The sequence below is a fragment of the Pan paniscus genome, chromosome 11, assembly GCF_029289425.2.
Source record: "Pan paniscus chromosome 11, NHGRI_mPanPan1-v2.0_pri, whole genome shotgun sequence".
Classification (NCBI taxonomy): Eukaryota; Metazoa; Chordata; class Mammalia; order Primates; family Hominidae; genus Pan; species Pan paniscus.
In genome coordinates, this window is record NC_073260.2 from 68,913,015 (window position 1) to 68,935,371 (window position 22,357).

General features: G+C 35.0%; 1 protein-coding gene across 5 annotated transcripts in view; it reads right to left on the reverse strand.

Moving 5' to 3' along the window:
* Positions 1-1,327: 1,327 nt before the first annotated feature.
* Positions 1,328-22,357, reverse strand: part of PTAR1 (protein prenyltransferase alpha subunit repeat containing 1) — a 50,580-nt gene continuing 29,550 nt past the window's right edge. Inside the window, exons 6-8 of one of the 5 annotated variants that reach the window (XM_008952895.6) lie at positions 15,137-15,441; positions 10,465-10,499; positions 1,328-10,380 (exon numbers count right to left, since the gene is read on the reverse strand). In XM_008952895.6, coding sequence (XP_008951143.1) covers positions 10,157-10,380; positions 10,465-10,499; positions 15,137-15,441 — 564 coding nt within the window. In that variant the 3' untranslated portion in view covers positions 1,328-10,156. Of the gene's footprint in view, positions 10,500-15,136; positions 15,442-22,357 lie in introns of all 5 variants that reach the window. The other 4 variants (XM_003806361.7, XM_008952883.6, XM_034967606.3 and 1 more) reach the window with 4 other exon arrangements.

A 22,357-nucleotide genomic window follows, 5' to 3' on the forward strand; every position in this document is an offset into this window, starting at 1 on the left:
TAATAGAGTACCAAAAGCAAAACTTTGAGCTTCCAACATGAGGAAAATTGTGCTATCTGCTAAATGTAGACCAATGACAAAAGGGTTATCATATTTAATAAATATAATTGGCTAGTGTATCATCTTGGATCTGTTATTGTTGATCTATAAATAATAAATATAATTGGCGAATGTATCATCTTGGATCTGTTATTGTTGATCTTTCATTTCAAAAAGCATGTTACTGAGCAAATCAATTTCCCAGGGAAGCACTTTACTAAGACCAATTTTTGTCACACTTCTTACATAATTTGCTTATTAATTCAAATTAAGCTAGTTTTCTTTCCCAGTGTATCAGTGCAAAAACACTACTGCTTTTTTTATTTTTTATGTTTTTTTTTTTTGGAGAAGGAGTCTCATTCTTTCACCCAGGCTGGAGTGCAGTGGAATGATCTTGGTTCACTGCAACCTCGGCATCCTGGTTTCAAGTCATTCTCCCGCCTCAGCCTCCCGAGTAGCTGGGATTACAGGTATGTGCCACCATGCCTGGCTAATGTTTGTATTTTTAGTAGAGATGGGGTTTCGCCATGTTGGCCAGGCTGGTCTTGAACTCCTAACCTCAGGTGATCCGTCCGCCTGGGCCTCTCACAGTGCTGGGATTACAGGTGTGGGCCATTGCACCTAGCCAGTACTGCAATTTTAAACAATTGTACTTTGCCATCACGCAAAATAAATTTGATACCCTGTTTCCTACCCAAAATATACATAATAGTAGTGCATTATATAAAATGTAATCCTAAATAGTCAAGGGATAAAGTAAGATAGGTCTTTCCCATAAAACACTTCTGAAATATTTAAAATTTGAGTTAAAAAAAGTATCCACTTTATCAAACACTTTTTGGAGTCTATCTATGTATTATATTGTGTAAGTAAGACCACGATATCTGGCTTATAACATACAGAAGTGAGACTCAGGATTGAGAAAACATAGGATGTAACACTAAAATAACCGAGTAATTATATGTGCTCTACAGCTTCATTTGAAATAGATGGGAAAAAGCGTATCTAGTCATAATAACTTTTATAAGGCAATTAGTCACGTTAATACAATTTAAAAACAACTGTGGCGATATCTCTAATTTGTTTTTGACATTTCTTTTATGTTCTAGACATAGTGGCATTTTTATTCTTTCTACAAATGTAGGTCATAAAATTATTGGTTTCATTTAGACAACAGTTCACACCTCCACCCCCCTACCACCATCAAAGCAAATAAAATGGAAAGCTTGGTAGACTAGACTCAAGTTTAAAGCACCAAAAGTAAAAACAAAATCACACTTAACACTCATTTTAGGAGATAAAAGGTTTACTTAGAAATTGCAAACATTTAGCAAAGGTAAGACAAATACTATTTTCCATATTCTACAGAAATACAATACTTTATAGCTGGCTTGGTACATGGTCACATAAGAACAAATCTAATGGAAAAAGAATATTTCATTCTACTTTTCTGCCACTTATCACAGTGTAATAAGTGCCAGTAAGTCCTGGAAGACAGTTGCAGAGGAAGATTAGAATCCCAGGGCTGTTTGTTAATATACATGATTATATTGTAAGAATAATATAAAAACAAAATAGGTAAGATATACAATTAACATGCAATTTAAGCTATATTATTTTGAAGAAACAGGACAGAATTTAGTGAACGCAACTTAAAAATTTGTTAATGTATTATAATCAGCATATCATGGTATTTTACATGGTATGGAATTATTCCTCCTTAATAATGCTTGGCAAATTGGAACAGGCTGATCCTACTTCTAGAACATATTAAAATGAAGATGAAGGAAAACAAGTGGATAATTCTATTAGATGCTTTTCTAAATATTCTGAATTTTTAAAGTACCATAATTACATGCCTACCTCACCATCTCCAAAGTTAAAGTCATACTTTGTACTCTATGAATCTGTACTGTCCAGTATAGTAGCCCTTAGCCATATGTGACTATTGAGCACTTAAAATGTGGCCAGTCAGAATTGAGATGTGCTGTGAGTGCAAAATACACTCAAATCTAAGACTTAGTATGGAAGAAAAAGAAGATAAGGTGTTTCATTAATAATCTTTTATATTGATTACATGTTGAAATGATATTTTTAATATACTGGGTTACATAAACTGTTATTAAAATTAATTTTGCTTGTTTCTTTTTTAATATGGCTACTAGAAAATTAAATATTATGTTGTGGTTCACATTATATTTCTGTTGAACAATGTGGATATAGATAATCTACAGTCATTACATTAGCCTTAGAATTTAGCATCATACTTTTAAGCACTCTGGGGTACTAACTTGAACTCCCAGAAACCCATAAGCACACACTGCATATAAATTATTGCAAAATTCATTCTTATCTCTCTGAAAGATATGCATTTTAAGGGTAAAAAGAATTCACAAAATATTGAATCCTTAACAAATGTCAATTAGTATATGGAGAGAGCTAAAGGACTTCAATGTAGACTGTTACATTGGGGAAAAACAGATCAAGAAACATAGCAGTACAACAGAGGGAAGACCATTAGTCTCTTCAGTAAAATAGTTAGCCAAACTTATCTTTAATGGCCAATGCCTGACCCTGCACCATAGATTATATATGTAACTTTTCCATTTAAACATAAACTATAAGAAAATCTTAAAACAATATTGACGGCAGCTTACTTATATCTTCAAGCAATGTAAAATTAACAGGCATGGTGAATTCTAATGGCAGAATATAGTAGCTGAGAACTTCTTTTAAATGAAAGCTCCTCCATGTTAAATTATGCAATTGACTAGTGTCCAAAAAATTCGAGTCAAAAAAAAAATTAGACGCTATTAAAATCATAACTGGCCTTTGATTTTTTTTCTCCCTCTCCTTTTTTAATCTTTTGTAGTGTATAAATATTTGGCATACTTATAATACCTCATCTTTTATTTTTTCCAACTCAAAAACAGTAAGTTAATCTAAGAATGCATTCCATTATTTTCCTAAAAACAACATATGCCAAAATACAATACTGACAGTGGTCACCTCAGTCAGCAGCCAGCATCATAGTCATGCATCAAGAACCTCGCCAGGAGGCAATGCCTAATTACATTTGTACTATACACTCTGTTCCTCACAGTTCAGGTAGGAATGTTTATTTGTGTTTTATAAAACTGTTTAATCTTTTTACATTAGGTAAACTCTGTCAAAAATGCTTTGAAAACCACAAATTAACAGATGCTGAGACTACTGTATCATTCACAAAAAGTTCTTCCTCATGCCAAAGATGTTCTGAGAAAACAAGTAGAAGTTTATTGTAACTTCACATTTTACCATTACCACTCTTAAGACGCTAGAAACAAGTAAGATTTAAGGAAAAATAAAAAGAACCTAAACCCGATAGTACTGGATATACCAATACAGAGACTGATTGCAGAAGACTACAGCAGTTCTCTCTAGAGTTCAGCCAGCTGCTTATTAAGACATTTAATTACATTTATTAATATGCCTTGCACAAGAAAATACTACTTAATCTTTCACATCTCCTATCTTTCAACTATGTTCTGTATAAATAATACTTCTATTACATGTTACTAACTCCAGCCTAAATAAGCCTCATAAATCATGTCAAATGATATAATTTCAAAATTCCACACATATATTACTCTACAAATATACTCCTTGGTGAAAAGATGTCAACAGTCTCCTTTCTGAAAGCTGTTAGTTTGATGTTAGATCAATCACTGACTAAGCATTTATTGAGCATCTACTATAACTGTACCCAGTCTTTAACTAATAAGAAAAAAATACCTGCTCCAAATGCAAGATGATATTTGTAAGGGAGGATAATTTATCAACTTTTTCTAATAGAATGCTCTTTGAATCAATATCTGCCATATGAAATTATATGACAAGTAAACCTCAAATTTATTACCTATCACCTTATAATGATAAATAAGCAATCTAAAGTATGCTGCATAGTACCTTGAGGAAAGTGACTGCCATACTTAAAATTAAGGCTGATTCCTAAAAGGTATGGAAGAAAAGCCAGAATGTTATTGTTTGTAAACCACTAAAGACTTAATATGAACAGTTTACATAACTATCTGGTTAATTTGGGCAAATGAGCACTTGTGTTAGGTTTCTAACTCTGCTGGAAGGTGTTGGTCTAATAAAGAAAACTGCTTTAAGTAGGAGCACTTTTAGCATACACAAAAATAAAAATCCTTTGTAAATTTCACTTGCAATGTTGTGCAACTGTATATCTTTGCCTTATGCATTTGAAACTGATTATGTATTTTATGGAAAATGGTATATTTTTCCCAAAGCTAAGAATATGGACAATGATGATATGATAGCTAAGCTAGTTTTATCTTTCTAGCTTTTATCAACTCTTGACTTGTTGAATTCCTACAATGTGCAAGGCAGTATGCAATGTGTTGAACATATATGAGGTCTACACATAAAACAAAGGGAAACTGAAGTCTTTGGAAGCAAAATAGTTGTCAATTTGAAAACCAACGGTAATCATTTTCCTCAACAGTATTTCTAAAAGTTGAGAATGATGTCAACTAAAACAAAATACAATCATCCCCACCTCTACCAAAGATGGAACTATAACACAGAAATCATTTCCACAGAAGACACGAGAATGTTCATACTAGAGCCATAGGGACCAAAGCAGCAAGATAAACAATGAGGCAGTCACAGAATATCTACTAGCTACTGTACTGGTAATAGTTTATAAAAAATACGATCTATACTAAAATTTAAGAGCTAATAATATATTTAGCATATTTTTGCCTTTTCTTTTTGCCACTGAATATAAAATTTGTCCTAAATTTACTAAATCTTCTACACCCTGAGGAATAACAACAGACTAATAAAAGTAACGTCAGGGTTAGCTTTCTGGACAACAGAATCGTCCAGAAAGCACAAATTATATATAGCTAATATTCTTGGAAGCACAAGGTTTCATCAGCAGACTAAACTACTGCCCTGTATTGTTCTTAGCAAAGAGTTTGGTTTTACAGTGTTAACATGGCCTGGTGAGAGTAGAGAAGTCAAAGTTGGGAGCCTGAGGTTTCCTCTCCCACCTGAGATCCACAACTGATTCATTGGTTTTCTGTCTTCACCATGAACATGGCATATTGCTGCCCTTTAGGAATATATTATTCAACAGCTCTCTGTAAAAGCACTTTGGAATCTTTAGCTATATATTTCTATGAAATTATATTTGCTATCTTGAAATATGCAATTCCTATCCCTCCCTTCTCCATATACAGATAAAATGATACATTTAAAATTTCATCTATGCATTTACTTCTTTTCCTCCAATATCTGAGAGAAAGCAAGTACTGTTTTCCCCCTTTCAACTATATTACATTATGCCTGAATTTGAGAGGGAAGGAAGGTCCTAAAGTAAGGCAAAGGATTCATTTAGGACAACGTTCTGGCCTTTATTTTAGGGCAGAGTGCCACTGTTTCCCTTTGGACGCAGGTTTCAGGCTAATCTATTTGTGCACACACCATCCTCTAAATGGGATGCCTCCAACCCCCAAAACGTTAGTTGCCAGAAAGAAAGAACTAAATCTTGGTAGGGTGCTTAAAATGATCACTAATGGAATAATCAAAGCATCCTGCCTGATTATATCAGTCTCTCACTGAAGGATAAAATACCCTACGGGGCCATGCCTAGCGATGGGAATAAATAAAACAATGGGCCACAATCAACTGTTTGATAAAACTTCCATCCTGTTTTCTTAAACATTAAATATAATCTTGCTCCCAAAAAAGTAAGAAAGGCACTCGAATTAACACAGTCTCTACAGTTATTTTTTAAAAGACACTATGTGACAATAAGGAATTCTTGGGGTTGATTTTTCTTCATTAACTTCTCAGTGCCTCCACACATCTCTCCATTAAATGGGAGCTTATTACAGAGCATACCTAGGTATGGGGAGGCAGCAACACATAAAGTGCTAGGGTTTGCACAGTTCTATTTGAGAAATTTATTCAAGACAAAAGGTTCAGTTGTTATCAGGTTCAAATTTTCTAGCATACTTTAAATATCTGTTAAGTTTTAAAATATAATTTTCCAGTAGCAAAATAATAGTTAGCTTAAAACAGCTTTTTAGAAAAAAAAAATCATGTTACTTCCCTTTACAACTAAATCTTTAGCATCTTCTATAACTCAGGGGAACTAAGGTAGGGATTATTAGATTGTTGTACAGTAGGTGGTATCTGCCATCTTGTGCTATGTAAGAGAAAATTATTAAACTGACAATTTGTTTGCTTCAATACTAAAAATTCCTTTTACACACACATACATGTGTGTGTGGCCCAACAAGAATAAACTGGCATGACCTGAACATACCTAAGTGGCATACGATCTACTATGTATTAGCTTTCCTGCAAACTACTGCATAAAAATCCAAAAACTTTTGTTTCCGTATCTTGTATCACATAAGCCCTTATTTAAAAATTTAAGTACTTTTAGAGATAACCTGTATATATTTAACCCTACTAATAACTAAGCCTTTAAGTGAGAACTGTACCATAGGAATAAGAAATATGACTGAAAGTCTGGGCCCAGAGTTCCTTAAGAGGTAATAAAATGCTAAAATCTAGAGAAGACAAAGGGGACATTAATACATATCAAATCCCTAAGCTTAAAAAATGACTCATACAGATTTAAGAAATATCTGAAAGAGTCACAGTTCAAGTTGCGGGGAAAAAAGGAGAAGCATAAAATGATGATATGTGCACAGGTACAGATCAGTAAGTCACTGAAATCAAAGAATTTCTTCAGATGATTAAAAGCAGTTTCGGCTCTGTATGCAGGATCTGTCCTCTAGTATCACAAATGAACAGAAAGTGGTGTTCTTAATGCAAGTGGGTTCTTTAGCTCTACAAATTTTTAATATATATTATAATACAGTTAATTGACAATTACAGAGCTGCATTTCTTGGCTGGGATTTAACAAGTTTAAACAAGGTAATGAAATGAAGAAAAAAAAAGTCTAAATCAACTTATTCTATATGCAATAGCTCTTCCCAAGTATTACGAAACTAGAAAGCATCATTCATTCCCAATCCATTGCACTAATCCATCAATTTCTCAATCATCACTCATTCTTATCACTCACAAACAATCTTTCTCTTCTTGTTAGTCATTCATTAATTTAATAAATATTTAATGAGTCCTCACAATGTGCAGGGCACAAGTAGAATCTGGAAAACACCGTACTGCTAAAATAGGTACACTAAAGTACCCTAAGGTACACTAAAGGTGGGGTGAAGGTGGTGTTGGAGACAGTTACAGAGCTTAATGCTTTTTGCTTGTCAGTAGTATTCTTAATCCACAGTATGGTACGATGACCCACTGTTCTTCCAGTGAAAGTTTAATGAAATATGTGTCAATAAGCCATCTTTTCCTTTTAACAATTAGATTGTTATAGAAAAATAAGTGAAGACTAATAAGTCCCAGAAAACAGACACATCCTTTCTACTACATGAGCTCAGTCAAAGACATTATCATGCTACAGCTAGCGGGTTTAAATATTAACCACTTAGGAAAAAAAACAACCATATAGGGCAATATTAGGATTTTCTGTGAATGAACAATTAAAAAACGCAAACTCTAGAAATAAAGCAGCACACAAAAGTTACATACTAACAGTATCCTTTGGGTATTTGTATTTTTGCTCTCTACTTTAAACTTTTAGGAAGGAAACAAGACATATTAAAGGACTGTGTGGCTTCAGAAAAGAGTGGGTTAAGAGCCTTAGAAGATATGAAAATAGTTTACACCAAAGATGGGCAAGATAATCAGTGGAAGGTACACAAAGGCATGGAGCACTATAAAACTTAGCTAGTGTTTTATAGGGTATTGTCTACACTCATTTCCTGACATTTTTTCACATCAAAGCATAAGCCCTATTACTCAAAATGTGAAAAATGATTTTTAGGAAAAAAGGTAATACTGAGTTAGGCCAGAATCTGGCAACATATTTTAGTGGAATGGGCTGAACCACCCATGTCTTCTCTGTGTAGTTTGCCCCCAAACCCTCACAGGAGCTAAAAATCATAAACTTATGATTTTATCCATAGAGGTCTAGGTGGACCTTGAGGTATTTGATTCAAAATATGCTTTGTACACAAAGGGCCATGGAATTATGTTCATAATGGTATTTTTTCATCTAAATAATATAAAAGCTATAAAAAGGTAATTTTTTACTTGAGAGAAGAACAAATTCTGTCTACTGGGGCCAGGTTAGACAACTTTTCTGGCGTTCTTAAGTCTCAACTCACTTCAACAGTCTGTCACTCAACAAAACCATGATGCCAAAGAAAAGGACATATTTCTTCTTCTTTAAGGCAATCTACCTAACTCAAGTCAAGGCTTTCCGTAACAGTGAGAGAGAGGTTTACTTTCCCTACATCTTCATCCCCACTTTACAAATTACCTAGCAAGTAAAAAGAATAACAGGCAAAGCATTGTTGTCACACTTATTTCTGCCACTATTACTCACATTCTGCACAGATAGGACAACTGACAGCTTCCATCATTAGGGAAACTTTTAGAAGGGCCACTCTTCATATTTCTGGTATATGAATGTATTTTAGATGAGGTATGAAATTCATTGCAAATAGGGGGTAGAAATCTTGAAGACACACCCCTGAAGTAAGAAAGGAAAGATATACAAAAATGACACACAAAAGTGACAAAAAATACGTAATGGATTGGCAAAACAAAGTATATGAAAAGAAGAAACAGACCATTTACAAAAGGGCAAATATAAGAAAGCAGACATTACATGGCCCATTCCCCACCCTCATCCCACCTACCTGAAAAACTCAGCCCTTGTTATTGAAAACATAAGATACGGCTATAATGTGGATACTTTGGTACCTCATCCCTGATTAAGTTCAGTATCAAAGTGTTTTGTTTTGCACATACTATTCCTTCCCTTGGCATTTGCCAGTAAACTTTAACAGTCACTTCATGATAATTTTATAGTTTCCATAGTGTATCCTCAATAATTTAGATTTTTAAAAAGGAATATTTTTATGGATCTATTTCTTTATATATTTCTCCCATTTGTCATAAGTGAATTTGAAATTAAAAAGTAGTAATAGCTAAAAATGGCATTCCAGGTTTTCAGGAAAAAAAAATCAATTTTATAAGGACTGATGTGTTTTGGCATATACCAAATTTGAGGTAAAAATAATCTATCAAAACTAGCAATAAAAATAATTTTCCTTTACTGCAATTACATAAACTCTTAAATTAGTTTTTTTTTAAAATAACCATTTAAAAAATGGATTACATTGGAAGCATTTTTTTCATATAAATTCCAATACTTCTGACTTTGGTAATTGGGTAGAACATGCTAGAGAAAGAGAACTAGTTTACATTTTTAAACATTCGCCCATCTAGCCATTTGATTCTCAAAACAATTACATCAAGTTATTTGGCATTCATACCAACATTCTTCAGTTGAACTGCAACATAAATGTTTATTTTCAATTTGTTTTAGAGACAGGGTCTCAACTCTATTGCCCAGGCTGAGTACAGTGGTGCAATCATGGCTCACTACAGCCACAAACACCTGGGGCTCAAGCAATCCTTCTGCCTCAGCTTCCTGCATAGCTAGGAACACAGTTGCATAGCACCATGCCTAGCTATTTTGTTTTACTTTTTGTAGAAATGGGGTCTTGCTATGTGGCCCAGGTTGGTCTCAAAGTCCTGGGCTCAGGCAATCCTCCTGCCTAGGCCTTAAATTTTTAATTTTTAAAAGAATTTGCCTATGCAGCAATTGGACTGAGGGGGGTAGAGGTGTGTGTGTGTGAACCAATCAGGAAAACCAAATGAGAAGCCCCACATATAGAAATACAAAGGGTGAGAAGTTAAACAGAAAATTTAAGACTCACTGTTCAGCAGGAAGGAACTATACGATTATTTTATCCCCACAGGAATGCCAGTTATTAACAAAATAAATAAAATGAAAGATTTACTATGGACTTTCAACCTAAAGATGAAGAACATATGGTTAGCCAATAATAGTAAACAGTTCATGCAACTATGTAAATAATAAAAGAAAGCAATATTGCACTAAAAGGGGAACCTTGTAGGACTAATTCACTTCTTTCATTGACTCAAAGTAACCAGCCATTTCCTGTATGCACTGGCAAACCTGGCTTGCTCCACGTTCCGACAGGTGGACAATACTTGATCAATGAACCTGTGCTCCATTTCTAGGCCTAGGGAGTCTGGAACTGGCGTCCGCTTCAGGCGTTTGGTTTCCTGGGAATAGCCTTGCTTGCTAGAGTCATTCAGTCCATCTACTTCCATTGCTTGAGACAGCTGGGAGCCTGCTGGGATAAGGTGCAAGTCACTCAAAGTCCCCCCAGGGCTGTCTGCAGGTGACAACTGGGTCATGCTGTGAGGAAACCTACCATTTAAGTGATGCTGAAGGTAGAAAATATGCCGCCTGCGATAGAGAGGGGAAGGAAGAGAATAAAGAAAATCACATTACAAAGTCAAGCTTTTCCAGAAAAAAAAGTTTGCAATTTCAAAACATACAGTATTCAATTCACTGCCCATTCCATAACCAAGTTATACAGAGGAAGGAGGAAAAACAGTAGAGATGATGTTCCAGGATATTTGGACAAAGAAAGCCTTATAACTCCAGCTTACAGGTTTGTTTGTGAGAAAGAATACGGTCCTAAGGTTTTTCATAAGCATTTACTGAGATGACAATGACTTGGAGATGGTACTCTATGGTAACCGTAATATAAAACTAGAAATATGTGACAGTCTGATTTCTGCTATAAGTTATAAATATAAAACAAAACCAAGACAAATCTCATTGATATCCTAGAAGACAAGTGATTCAGAAATAAGGGGATTGAACAGTTCCTTTAGAGGCTTAATCTGTGGCCTCTATCAAGTACTTTAATAAAAATAACATATCTGTTGTAGTGGGTCTTATTCCCTAAAAGTCAACTGAACTTTACCCTAAATCCATCACCAACTACAGTTTTAAACATCCACATGCATTGGGGATGTGCTGGGCTCTGAGCAAAACATGTAAAAGATACAGTTCCTGTTCTCCCTCCGAGGAGAGCAATTCTCCTGCCCTTACAACCACCTACAATTGTTTGTTAAAAATGAAGATTCCCGCGTCTAATCTCCAAAAATTTCAATTCAGTGGGGGCACATCCATGTACAATGAACTGTATAAGTTCTAGGTTGTTACATCTCATCATTCACATTAGCAACTCTAAGCCCTTAAGAGAATTCTATTCATTTTCCTTGCATATTCTGAAGCAGACAGGGAGCACATAATGTTCCACTTTTACAGGGGGTAAAACTTAAAGGCTAGATAAGCTGCCTAATGACAATGAGTCAGCAGTAGAAAACCGGCCTATGTAATACAGGTATACCTAGTTTATATTATGCTTTGCTCTAATGTGCTTTGCAGATACTGTATTTTTTATAAACTGAAGGTTTGGCAATCTTGTGTCAAGCAAGTCTATCAGCACAATTTTTCCAACAAAATGTGGTCACTTTTTGTCTGTGTCACATTTTGGTAACATTACTAATATTTCAAACTTTTTCAAGATTATTATATCTGTTATGTGATCAGCGATCTTTGATGTTACTACTATAACTATTTTGGGGTGTCACAAACACACCCATATAAGATGATAAACTGAACCAATAAATGTTGTGTGTGTTCTGATTGCTCCACCAACCAGCTCTTCCCCCATCTCTCTCCCTCACCCCAGGCCTCCCTGTTCCCTGAGATACAACAATATTGAAATTAGGCCAATCAATAATCCTACAATGACCTCTAAGTGTTCAAGTGAAAGGAAGAGTCACAGGTCTCTCACTTTAAATCAAAAGCTAGAAATGATTAAGCTAAGTGAGGAAGGCATGTCCAAAGGTGAGACAGGCTGAAAGCTAGGCCTCTTGTGCCAGTTAGCCAAGTTTTCAATGCAAAGGAAAGTTTTTGAAGGAAATTAAAAGTGGTACCCCAGTGAACACACAAATGATAAGCGAAACACAGTCTTACTGCTGATATGGAGAACGTTTTAGTGCTCTGGATAGAAAAGCAGATCAGCCACAACATTCCCTTAAGCCAAAACCTAATCCAGACTAAGGCTCTAATGCTCTTTAATTCTAAGACTGAGAGAGGTGAGGAAGTTGGAGAAAAAGAGTTTGGAGTTAGCAGAGATTGGATCATGAGGTTTAAGGAAAGAAGCCATCTCTATAACAAAACTACAAAGTGAAGTAGCAAATGCTGATGTAGAAGCTGCAGCAAGGTATCCAGAAGACCTAGCTAAGATCACTGATGAAGGCAGCTATACTGACAAGAGATTTGCAATGTAGATGAAATACCCTTCTATTGAAAGATGCCATCTAGGACTTTCATAGCTAGAGAGAAATCCATGCCTAGCTTCAAAGTTTCAAAGGACAGTCTGACTTTTGGTAGGGGCTAATATAGCTGGTGACTTTAAGTGGAAGCCAAGGCTCATTTACCATTCCAATAATCTTAGGGCCCTTAAGAATTATGCTAAGTCTACTCTGCCTGTATGTTGACAGCACATCCGTTTAAAGAATGGTTAACTGAATATTTTGATCCCACTGTTGAGACCTGCTGCTCAGAAAAAAAGGATTCCTTCCAAAATATTACTGCGCATTGACTATGCACCTAGTCATGTGAGAGCTCTGATTGAGATGTACAAAAAGATTCATGTTGCTTTCATGACTGCTAACACAGCATTCATTCTCTAGTCCATGGATCAAGGAGAAACTTCAACTTTCAAGTCTTGTTAAGAAATACATTTCATAAGGCTATAGCTGCCACAGATAGTGATTCCTCTAATGGATCTGGGCAAAGTAAATTGAAAACCTTCTGAAAAGGGTTCACCATTTTAGATGCCATTAAGAACATTTGTGATTCATGGGAGGAAGTCAAAATATCAACATGAACAAAACTTTGAGAGAAGGTGATTCCAACCCTCATGGATGACTTTGAGGAGTTCAAGACTTCAGTGTAGTAAGTCACGGCAAATGTGGTGGAAATTGCAAGACAACTAGAATTGGAAGTGGGGCCTGAAGATGTGACTGAATTGCTTACAATCTCATGATAAAACTTGGATGCATAAGGAGTTGCTTTTTATGGATGAACCAAAAAACAAAAAAAGTGGTTTCTTGAGATAGAATCTACTTCTGGTGAAGATGCTGTGAACATTGTTGAAATGACAACAAAGGATTTAGAGTATGACACAAACTTAGTTGATAAAGCAGCAGCAAGGTTTAAAATGACTCCAATTTCGAAAGAAGTTCTACTGTGGGCAAAATGCTGTCAAACAGCATCACACACTACAGAGAAATCTTTCATGAAAGGAAGAGTCAAACTTCATTGCAATCTTATTTTAGGAAATTGCCACAGCCACCCCAACCTTCAGCAACCACCACTCTGATCAATCAGCAGCCACCAACACTGAGGCAAGACCCTTCACCAGCAAAAGATTGCAACTTGCTGAAGGGTCGGATGATCGTTAGCATTTTTTAGCAACCTAGTATTTTAATTAAGATATGCACATTTTTTTTTAGACATAATGCTGTTGCACACTTCTTAGACTATAGTGTAATGTAAAAGTAACTTTTATATGTACTGGGAAACAAAAAAAAATTGTGTGGCTCACTTTATTGCTATATTCACTTTATTGCAGTGGTCTGGAACTGAACCTGTGATATCTCTGAGGTATGCCAGTAGCTTAAAAGGTCTATCTTCCCTCTTGAAAACATGAAATAAGTGTCTTGGTTTTAAGAGAAAAAGAACATTCTCTACTAATGAAGGTGCCAAAGAGGGGAGATAATCTTTTATGTTCTGAATATATTTAGTAAGGAAAAGCAGCTGACCAGGTCTCCTCAAATAACCTGCAAGACAGACTAGACTGGAGAAAGAAAGAAAATCTCAATAACTTTAGAAATAGGCAATTTTAAACAATGCCTACCTCCTTCCTGCCTAGCACAGGCAAGTCTTTCATTTACAAATACAATGCTATGGCCTAAAGTAGAATCTGTATTTATGAAGATGAAGATGCCTCCAAATAAAGGAAGATCCAAAAGAAATGAAGCTGGGAAGGGGTCACATATGTGACTTCATTCCAACATACTGTCAAATGTACTCACAACTGAAGTTGATAGGTTGCTAACCCTTTTTCACTCTTTGCTACCAGACTTTCCCCTCTCTCAAAGAGAAATTCTCTTACACTTTAAACAAAAAGTGTCAAGAGATTATACTTCAGGTAAGTTAATTTTCAGACCATCAGGGTTGGAAAAATGATAAAGCATACCTTATTCTTGGGGTCTAATCAAATCTCAATCCTGACTGTGCATCAATGTGTTGAGCTTTTTCTAGGGGGAAAAAAAAAAAAGGGCCAGGCATGGTGGCTCACACCTGTAATCCCAGCACTTTGGGAGGCCAAGGCAGGCGGATCACCTGAGGTCAGGAGTTCGAGACCAGCCTGGCCAACAGGGTGAAACTCCGTCTCTACTAAAAACACAAAAATTAGCCCAGTGTGGTGGTGGGTGCCTATAATCCCACCTACTTGGAAGGCTGAGGCAGGAGAATTGCTTGAACCTTGGAGGCAGAGATTGCAGTGAGCCAAGATTGCGCTATTGCACTCCAGCCTGGGCAAGAAGAGCAAAACTCTATCTCAAAAAAAAAAAAAAAAAAAAAAAAAAAAGAGAGATGGCAGCAATCCATCCTAGATATGCTAAATATTAGTATCTCCAAGGAAGGAGTCAAAAAAACTTCTGATTCTGTTTTATTTTGGAACTAACACAGGTTATTCTGTTGCACAGTCAAGGTTGAGTATCACCATCCTAAGCTGCAGGCAGAGATCTACATGAGGAATCTCTTATTAATGATGATGATGATGATGACGATGATATGGTAACACAAAACCTCTTGTATTCACTCAGGCAAAGCTCCAAAATCAGATGACCATGTTTACCCAAGCAGGCAGGAATCAGGTGTAACTAACACCTTCTGCAGCTCTCATGAAGACATGCAGTTTTGTGTAGGAAATAGATTTTCCCTTTTCTTACCTATGACACCAAAGGGTTTCATGTCCTGGGTAGGAATCAATAAGATCAGTGCTGAATTCAACTTCTTCTTCTAGAAGATGGGGAAGATTAATCCTTGGTTCTTCTGTTGAAACTGCTGCTTCTTCATCTTTTGGAGGAACTAGGGCTGGCTCACTTCTCAAAGGATTTTGCTCCATCACAGAACTGTCTATCACAGTTTGGCTAATCAAAGACTTAAGCAAAAACTGGCGGTAGTGAAATCCACTGTGGTCTGAAACGTGCATAGATGCCCAATGTTTAGTAGAAGATAGTTCATCAAGAAGAATCTTGTAAGAAGAAAAAAGGGAAGTAAGAAGAAGAGTTCCCAAAGGTTCTTCTTTCTCCATTATTGCCTCTGATTTCTCTTTGATTTGTTCCTTTTTTGACAAGACCATTCTTACCAATATTTTGTACACAATGTCCAGCACAGTGCTCTCACTTAGTGGAAGCTTAATACATGTGAATTTTCTCTTTCCCATATAAAAGTGATAGATTTTTTTTTAAGACTAAAGAATTTAAGGACTCATTTGTCATCCTTTCCCTAGACCTTGACTACTCACATTCTGATTGGTACACACAGAGAAGGAAAGTAAAATTCTAAAATAATGATGAGCATTAGGGTATTCATTTACAAGTAATGCTGACGTAAAAGCAAAAATATAAACTCAGATTACTTTGATATAAACTTTATTTTACATTTAATAAATGTGTATAATATGTAACTTATTATCTCTACAACAATAGGCTCAGTGAAATTATTTGTTCTTCAATATAAATGCCATGAGGGCAGAGACCGTGTCTGTCTTGCTCACTGCTTAATTATAAGGGATTAGTAGAAAAACATGATGCACTAATAATAAGATTTTTTCAAGAGCTCGTGACTTTAACTGTCTCAAACTTACTTAACTAATAATAAATGGGTTTTAAAATAACTGAAAATTCAGCAGCAAATTGTTTAAATCTTTGTGATACCAATATCTTGCAAACTAAAGAATTTCAAATGAAATGATTTTTTAAAAAGCAGCACTTATGCAAAAATAATTTATTTGAGAGTGTCTTGGACAGGTCGCAAACATAAATCAGTGAAAGGTATATCAAGTGCCTACCATGTTCCGTCAGAGGATTTTCAGACCAGCTGAGGAAAAAAGACATACATTTGTGAACAGTTAACAATACAGACAGCATAATGCTGAATGACACCTTTACCTGTTTGTCAAAGGTCCCAGGCAAATGCCTTCTCCTGTACCATGATCTTTTTTCCATTTCTTACACCATTTTTCTTCCCCAGGAATCTTTCCTTTTCCTGAACCCCCTTGGTACTTATGTATTCCATCACATTTATTAAAGAATTTCAGTGCATCTCTTCATTCTCATTAAACTCAGTGAGTGAGGGCTTTAAGATATTTATTCATTCCTATCTGATACTTCAATCCCCCTATACCTACTGACATCAAAGTGGATACATAAATATTTTATGAAATGAATGAACAATTTAATAAATAAGGCAAATAGTAAGATTACTTCCAGCCAAGATAGTCAAGTTGTATCAGTGATATGTTTTAAACATCTCCTTTAAGTTCCAATGAGTTTATTCATAGCCACCTAAATTTATTCCAGAGGCTATAGCTGGCAAGTCTCTGAGAAATGGAAAACAGTATCTTTATTTGATTTTAAAAGGTGGAAAAATAGCACCAGATAAACTCCTACCTGAAATAAAAATCAATCTTACATTTATTACATTTTTGAAAAATAAACCTGTAGAACATTCTGGCTATAATACAGCAGCTTTTTCATTTTGGCATGGCTTCTTAACATGGATTGAAAAGAGTACTCCACTTATTTAAAATGAACTTATATAATATGAAAACATTTAGATTATTTCTAACTGGATATTTCTATGTATAAAATTGCAGTTTATTATTTAATTTTGAGGCAAAAATAGCACACATATAAAAGATGTTCTGGCTGTGCGTGGTGGCTCATACCTGTAATCCCAGCACTTTGGGAGGCTGGGGTGGACGGATCACCTGAGGTCAGGAGTTGGAGACCAACCTGGCCAAAATGGTGAGACCCTGTCTCTACTAAAAATACAAAAATTCGCAGGGCGTGGTGGTGCATGCCTGTAGTCCCAGCTACTTGGGAGGCTGAGGCAGGAGAATAACTCGAACCTGGGAGGTATAGGTTGTAGTGAGCCGAGATCGCTCCACTATACTCCAGCCTGGGCGACAAAACAAGACTCCATCTCAAAAAAGAAAAAAAATATATATATATATTTTCAACAAAATCAATTTCTTAAAAAAATTCTTAGGCTTTTAAAGAGAAAATCCACTATATTCTTTTCCCTAAGATATAAAGATGCATATTAGAAACTTTAACTGGAATTTCAGGGTATTCTCTTGTTAGAATAAAAAGATATAAAGATAGAGGCAATGATTTTTTTAAAAAAGACAGCAATTACTTTTAAGTGATCCAGTTAACTTTTAAGTGATCTAAAGATACTATATAAAGATATGGCTTTAATGTACAGTACTGATGGGATAAATGACCTTCGTATGATATACGTTAAATATCTTTCTTTTCCTACTTCCATATGAAAACATGAATAAGTGAATAAATAAACTACAAGAAAACTGCAGATGCAGGGCTATGAAAAAGAGGGATAACGTGCTAAAAATGAAAGACTACTAAAAATACATATGCCATAGGTCCTTTAAACTTTTAAAAATAATATTTGGGTTTTCTTCTGATTATAAAAGTGACACAAAATGATCAATATAGAAAATTCCAATAATATGGGAAAATATAAAAAAGCAAACAAAAATCATCCATTATTTTGTTGGCCAGAGATCACTACTTGTAACATTCTGGCAGAAAACAAATCTTTCAGGTTTTTTTCTATGTATGCACATGCAGAGTTTATTTTTAAGAAAAATCTGGGATATTCTTTTGTACCAATTTTATTCTACTTCAATTATAAATACATTCCTATGGCACTAAATATTATTCTATAATTTTTAACTCGTAAAATATTTCACCCTCAAGATTATCAGAATTTAACCATTCCTGTGTTTGTTTCTACTCTTGTATAAGTAATACTCATAAATAAATCTATGTACATATCTAATTATTTAGGAGAAATTTGTAGAAATATACTTGCTGGAACAAAGAAAAAAACTTTATAAAGTTCTTGATATATAAAGTGCCCTGCAGAAAGACTGTATAATTTATACTCCTATTGGAAGTACATGTTAATGCTTATTTCCTAAATTCATCATCAATACTTTAATCTTCACTAATAAGAATCACATTTCATTTTAATTTACATTTCCTTAATTATCATTAAGCCTAAATATCTTTTCTTGTGTGATTACTTTTCCTTTGTTTCTTCATTTATGAACTGCCTATTTTGCCTAATTCTCTACTTTTATGAATTATCTAATTTACTATTTGTGATAGTCATTATTTTTCTTACGAGTTTGTAAGAGGTCTTTACATATTAAAGATATTAAGTCTCTATTTGTCATATGTGTTGTAAATATTATTTTCGATATATTACTGCAACTGATTTTTTAAATTCTTTTTTTTTTTTAAAGATTGGGAGTCAAGTAAAATTCTTTTTTTTCTTTTCTCCCTCAGGTCTATTGAAGTATAAATGACAAATTAAAATTGTGTATATATACACACACACACACGTATACACACACACATATATATATACGATGTACGACATATTGTTTTTATGTATACACTGTGAAATGATTACCACCATCAAGTGAATTAACATATCTATCACCTCACATAAGTATTTTATTTTTTGTGGTAAGAACATTTAAGATAACGCTCTTAGAAATCTTTGGGTATACATTATTAACAGTAATTACCATGTTCTACCATTAGACCTCCAGAACTTACTCATCCTAACAGAAACTTTGTACCCTTTAACCAGCAACTCCCTGTTCCCCACCACAACCCCTACTCCTGCAATCACCATTCTACTCTCTATTTCCATGAGTTCAACTTGTTTAGAGTCCACCTACAAGTGACACCATGCAATATTTATCCTTCTGCACTTGGCTTATTTCACTTAGCATAATGTGAGTCTCTTTTCTTCATATAGGTTTTTATTCCATTTAAAGTTCAATTTGGAATTTAAGATTAAAAAAAAAAAAACACCTTTCTATTTTCTAAAAAGTCAATAAATTTTACCAGCATCACAAATTGAACAGGGAATCCTTTCTCTAATTATGTGAAATGCCATATTCATCATTAATGAAATATGTACATATTATGTATTGGAATTTGTTTCTGGACTTTATATTCTGTTCCATTACTGAGTCTATTTTTGAAATAGCATCACAATTTTAATTACTCTGTCTTATTAATAAACATGTAAGTATCTAATGGTAGAGTGTTCTTTATTGTTTTTCCCAACAATTTCTCAGCTATTCTTTAAGCTTTATTCTCTCTAATGTACTTTAGAATCATTTTTGAAGTGAAAAAATAAATCAGTGGTTTTTAATATATTCACAGAATTGTGCAACCATTGCTGTTATCTAATTTCTAATGTTTTCACCACCCCCACAAAACCCCATTCCTATTAGAAGTTACATCCCATTCCCTCCTCCCCAGCCTCTGGCACCCACTAACCTGCTTTGCCTATTCTGAACATGTTATATAAATGAAATCATACAATATGTGGCCTTGAATCTGACTGCTTTCAATCAGCATGTTTTCAAGGTTCATCCACGTTATAGCATGTATCAGTATTTCCTTCCTTTTTTATGGCCAATGTTCTATTGCATGGATACGCCACATTTTGTTTTCCATTCCTCAGGTGAGGTATTATTTTTTGGCTATTATAAATAATATGGCTATTAATGTTCTCATACAAGATTTGGTATGGAATGTGTTTTCACTTCTCTTGGGTATATACCTAGGAGCAGAATTACAGGGTCACATATGGTAATGCATGTTTTTCTCCAAGAATATGATATATATTAACTATAGTTTTATTAATATATAGTGATTCTATGTTTAATTATTTGAGGAAATGCCAAACTGCTTTCCACAGTGGCTGTACCATTTTACATTCTTACCAGCCATAAGTAAGAGTTTCAGTTTCTCCACATCCTAACCAACATTTGTTATTGTCCGTATTTTGGTGTGAAGTGGTATCTCACTCCCTGTGGTTTTGATTTGCATTTCCCTAATAGTAAAGATGGTGAATATCTTTTCATGTCCTTATTGGTGGTGTGGGTATGTTTTTTTGGAGAAATGACTATATGTGCTTTTTTTATGTGAAACTTGTAATTTGCCAGTAGTAATAAACTGCCTGACTGTGAGTCTTTCCTGCCACACTACCCTCAAATATAAAAATATTTTAAAATTTACTTAAATGTTTATTTAAGCATGCAGACATCAGAGAGAACATAAAATAGAAAATTAGTGTCATAATTCCACCCTATACTACTTTTAATCAATCTTTATTCTTTAACCTTTTTCTGACTAGAAAACAAATGTATGCTTTTATAAAAAATACAAGAAAAAAATCTATAACATTGTTGTGTGTATGTATTACTATCTGTTCAGCATTTACCATGTGCCAAGCACTGTTTCAGACACTTTAAAGTATTTGCTGTCTCATTCAATGCTAATAAATACATTAAAAATTATATTAGGCTGCTGGGTGTGGTGGCTCATGCCTGTAATCCCAGCACTTTGGGAGGCAGAGGCAGGTGGATTGCTTGAGGTCAGGAGTTCAAGACCAGCCTGACCAACATGGCGAAACCCCGTCTCTACTAAAAATATAAAAATTAGCTGGGCGTGGTAGTGGGTGCCTGTAATCCCAGCTACTTGGGAGGCTGAGGCAGGAGAATCGCTTGAACCTGGGAAGCGGAGGTTGCAGTGAGCTGAGATTGTGCCACTGCACTCCAGCCTGGGCGACAGAGCAAGACCCTGTCTCAAAAATAAATAAATAAATAAATAATAATATTAGGCCTACCCTAATATAACCTATTGTGAATATTTTCCTTTAAATCATCTTCCAAAATATACATTTTAGTCATAACAAAATATTCCAATGTGATGGATTGTAATCTAACAATTCCCTCATTATTGAAGGGCTACAGCTTTTCTAGTTTTTCACTACTATAAATGCTACTTTTATATATCAAACTTCTATATTTAATAGCCAGTGTTTATTGAGCACTTAATTAAGGCACTTTGATAGCCACTTTATATGAATCCTCCCTTTCAATTTGCATCACTAAGTGAGATGGGAATTACTGTCACCCTCCTTTTCCAGATGAGAAAACTGAAGGTTGAAGAGGCTAAGCAACTTCCTCAAGGCTACACAGCAAATTGGTGGTAAAGCCAGAATGCAAAGCAGGTCTGCATGACCACTGAGTGAAGCTTCTAATCATTACCATACTTCATCTTCCATTATTTCTTTATGATGAATTCCTGGAAGCAGAACTCTTAAAAATAACACCCTATTTTTAAAAGTGTGATAAGTGCTGCCATGTTGCCCTTCAGTAAGCTTATAACAATTTGAATAATGCTCATTTTCATACTCTTACTAATACTCGATGCCAGCACTTTAAAAAGTCATTTTCAATTTCCTAAGTTAAAAAATGCTGGCTCATTTCATATATATTTTTAAGCTGATTTAGACTACCGGTATTTTTGTGATTACCTCCTGTAATAGACAAAGCATAGTAGTAAATGTTCTAGGTGGGCCCAATGGCTTATAACAACAGAAAGGGGATTTTGCAAATTTAGGACTCCTCACTGACAACAAGAGCAAGAGATGTTGCAGTGGCAAGTGGTGAATGGAAGAATGGTAAGTCTTCCTCCAAGGGCGGGTCAAGGAAGGATGATGACATCTGAACCCAGGAGTGGACCCTGGCAGCTGAGCTCACCATTAATGAGTTATAACTCACCATTAATGAGTTATCTTTACCACCAGATGGTCTCAAGTAACCAAAAATTTCACTTTGGCCCCTTGTTCCTGATTTTATGGAAATGCCACTTGTAAAGGTCCACATCATGGCAGAAAAATTTCCAAAGATCTCTCAGTCAACCTGGACTCCGCCTTCCTTTTTATCCCCAATCCTCCCCATATCTCTTTCCTCTTCCCACACACTATCAAGTCATGGATCTGAGATGACCACCAAGCACTCCATATCCCTGACAACCCACCAA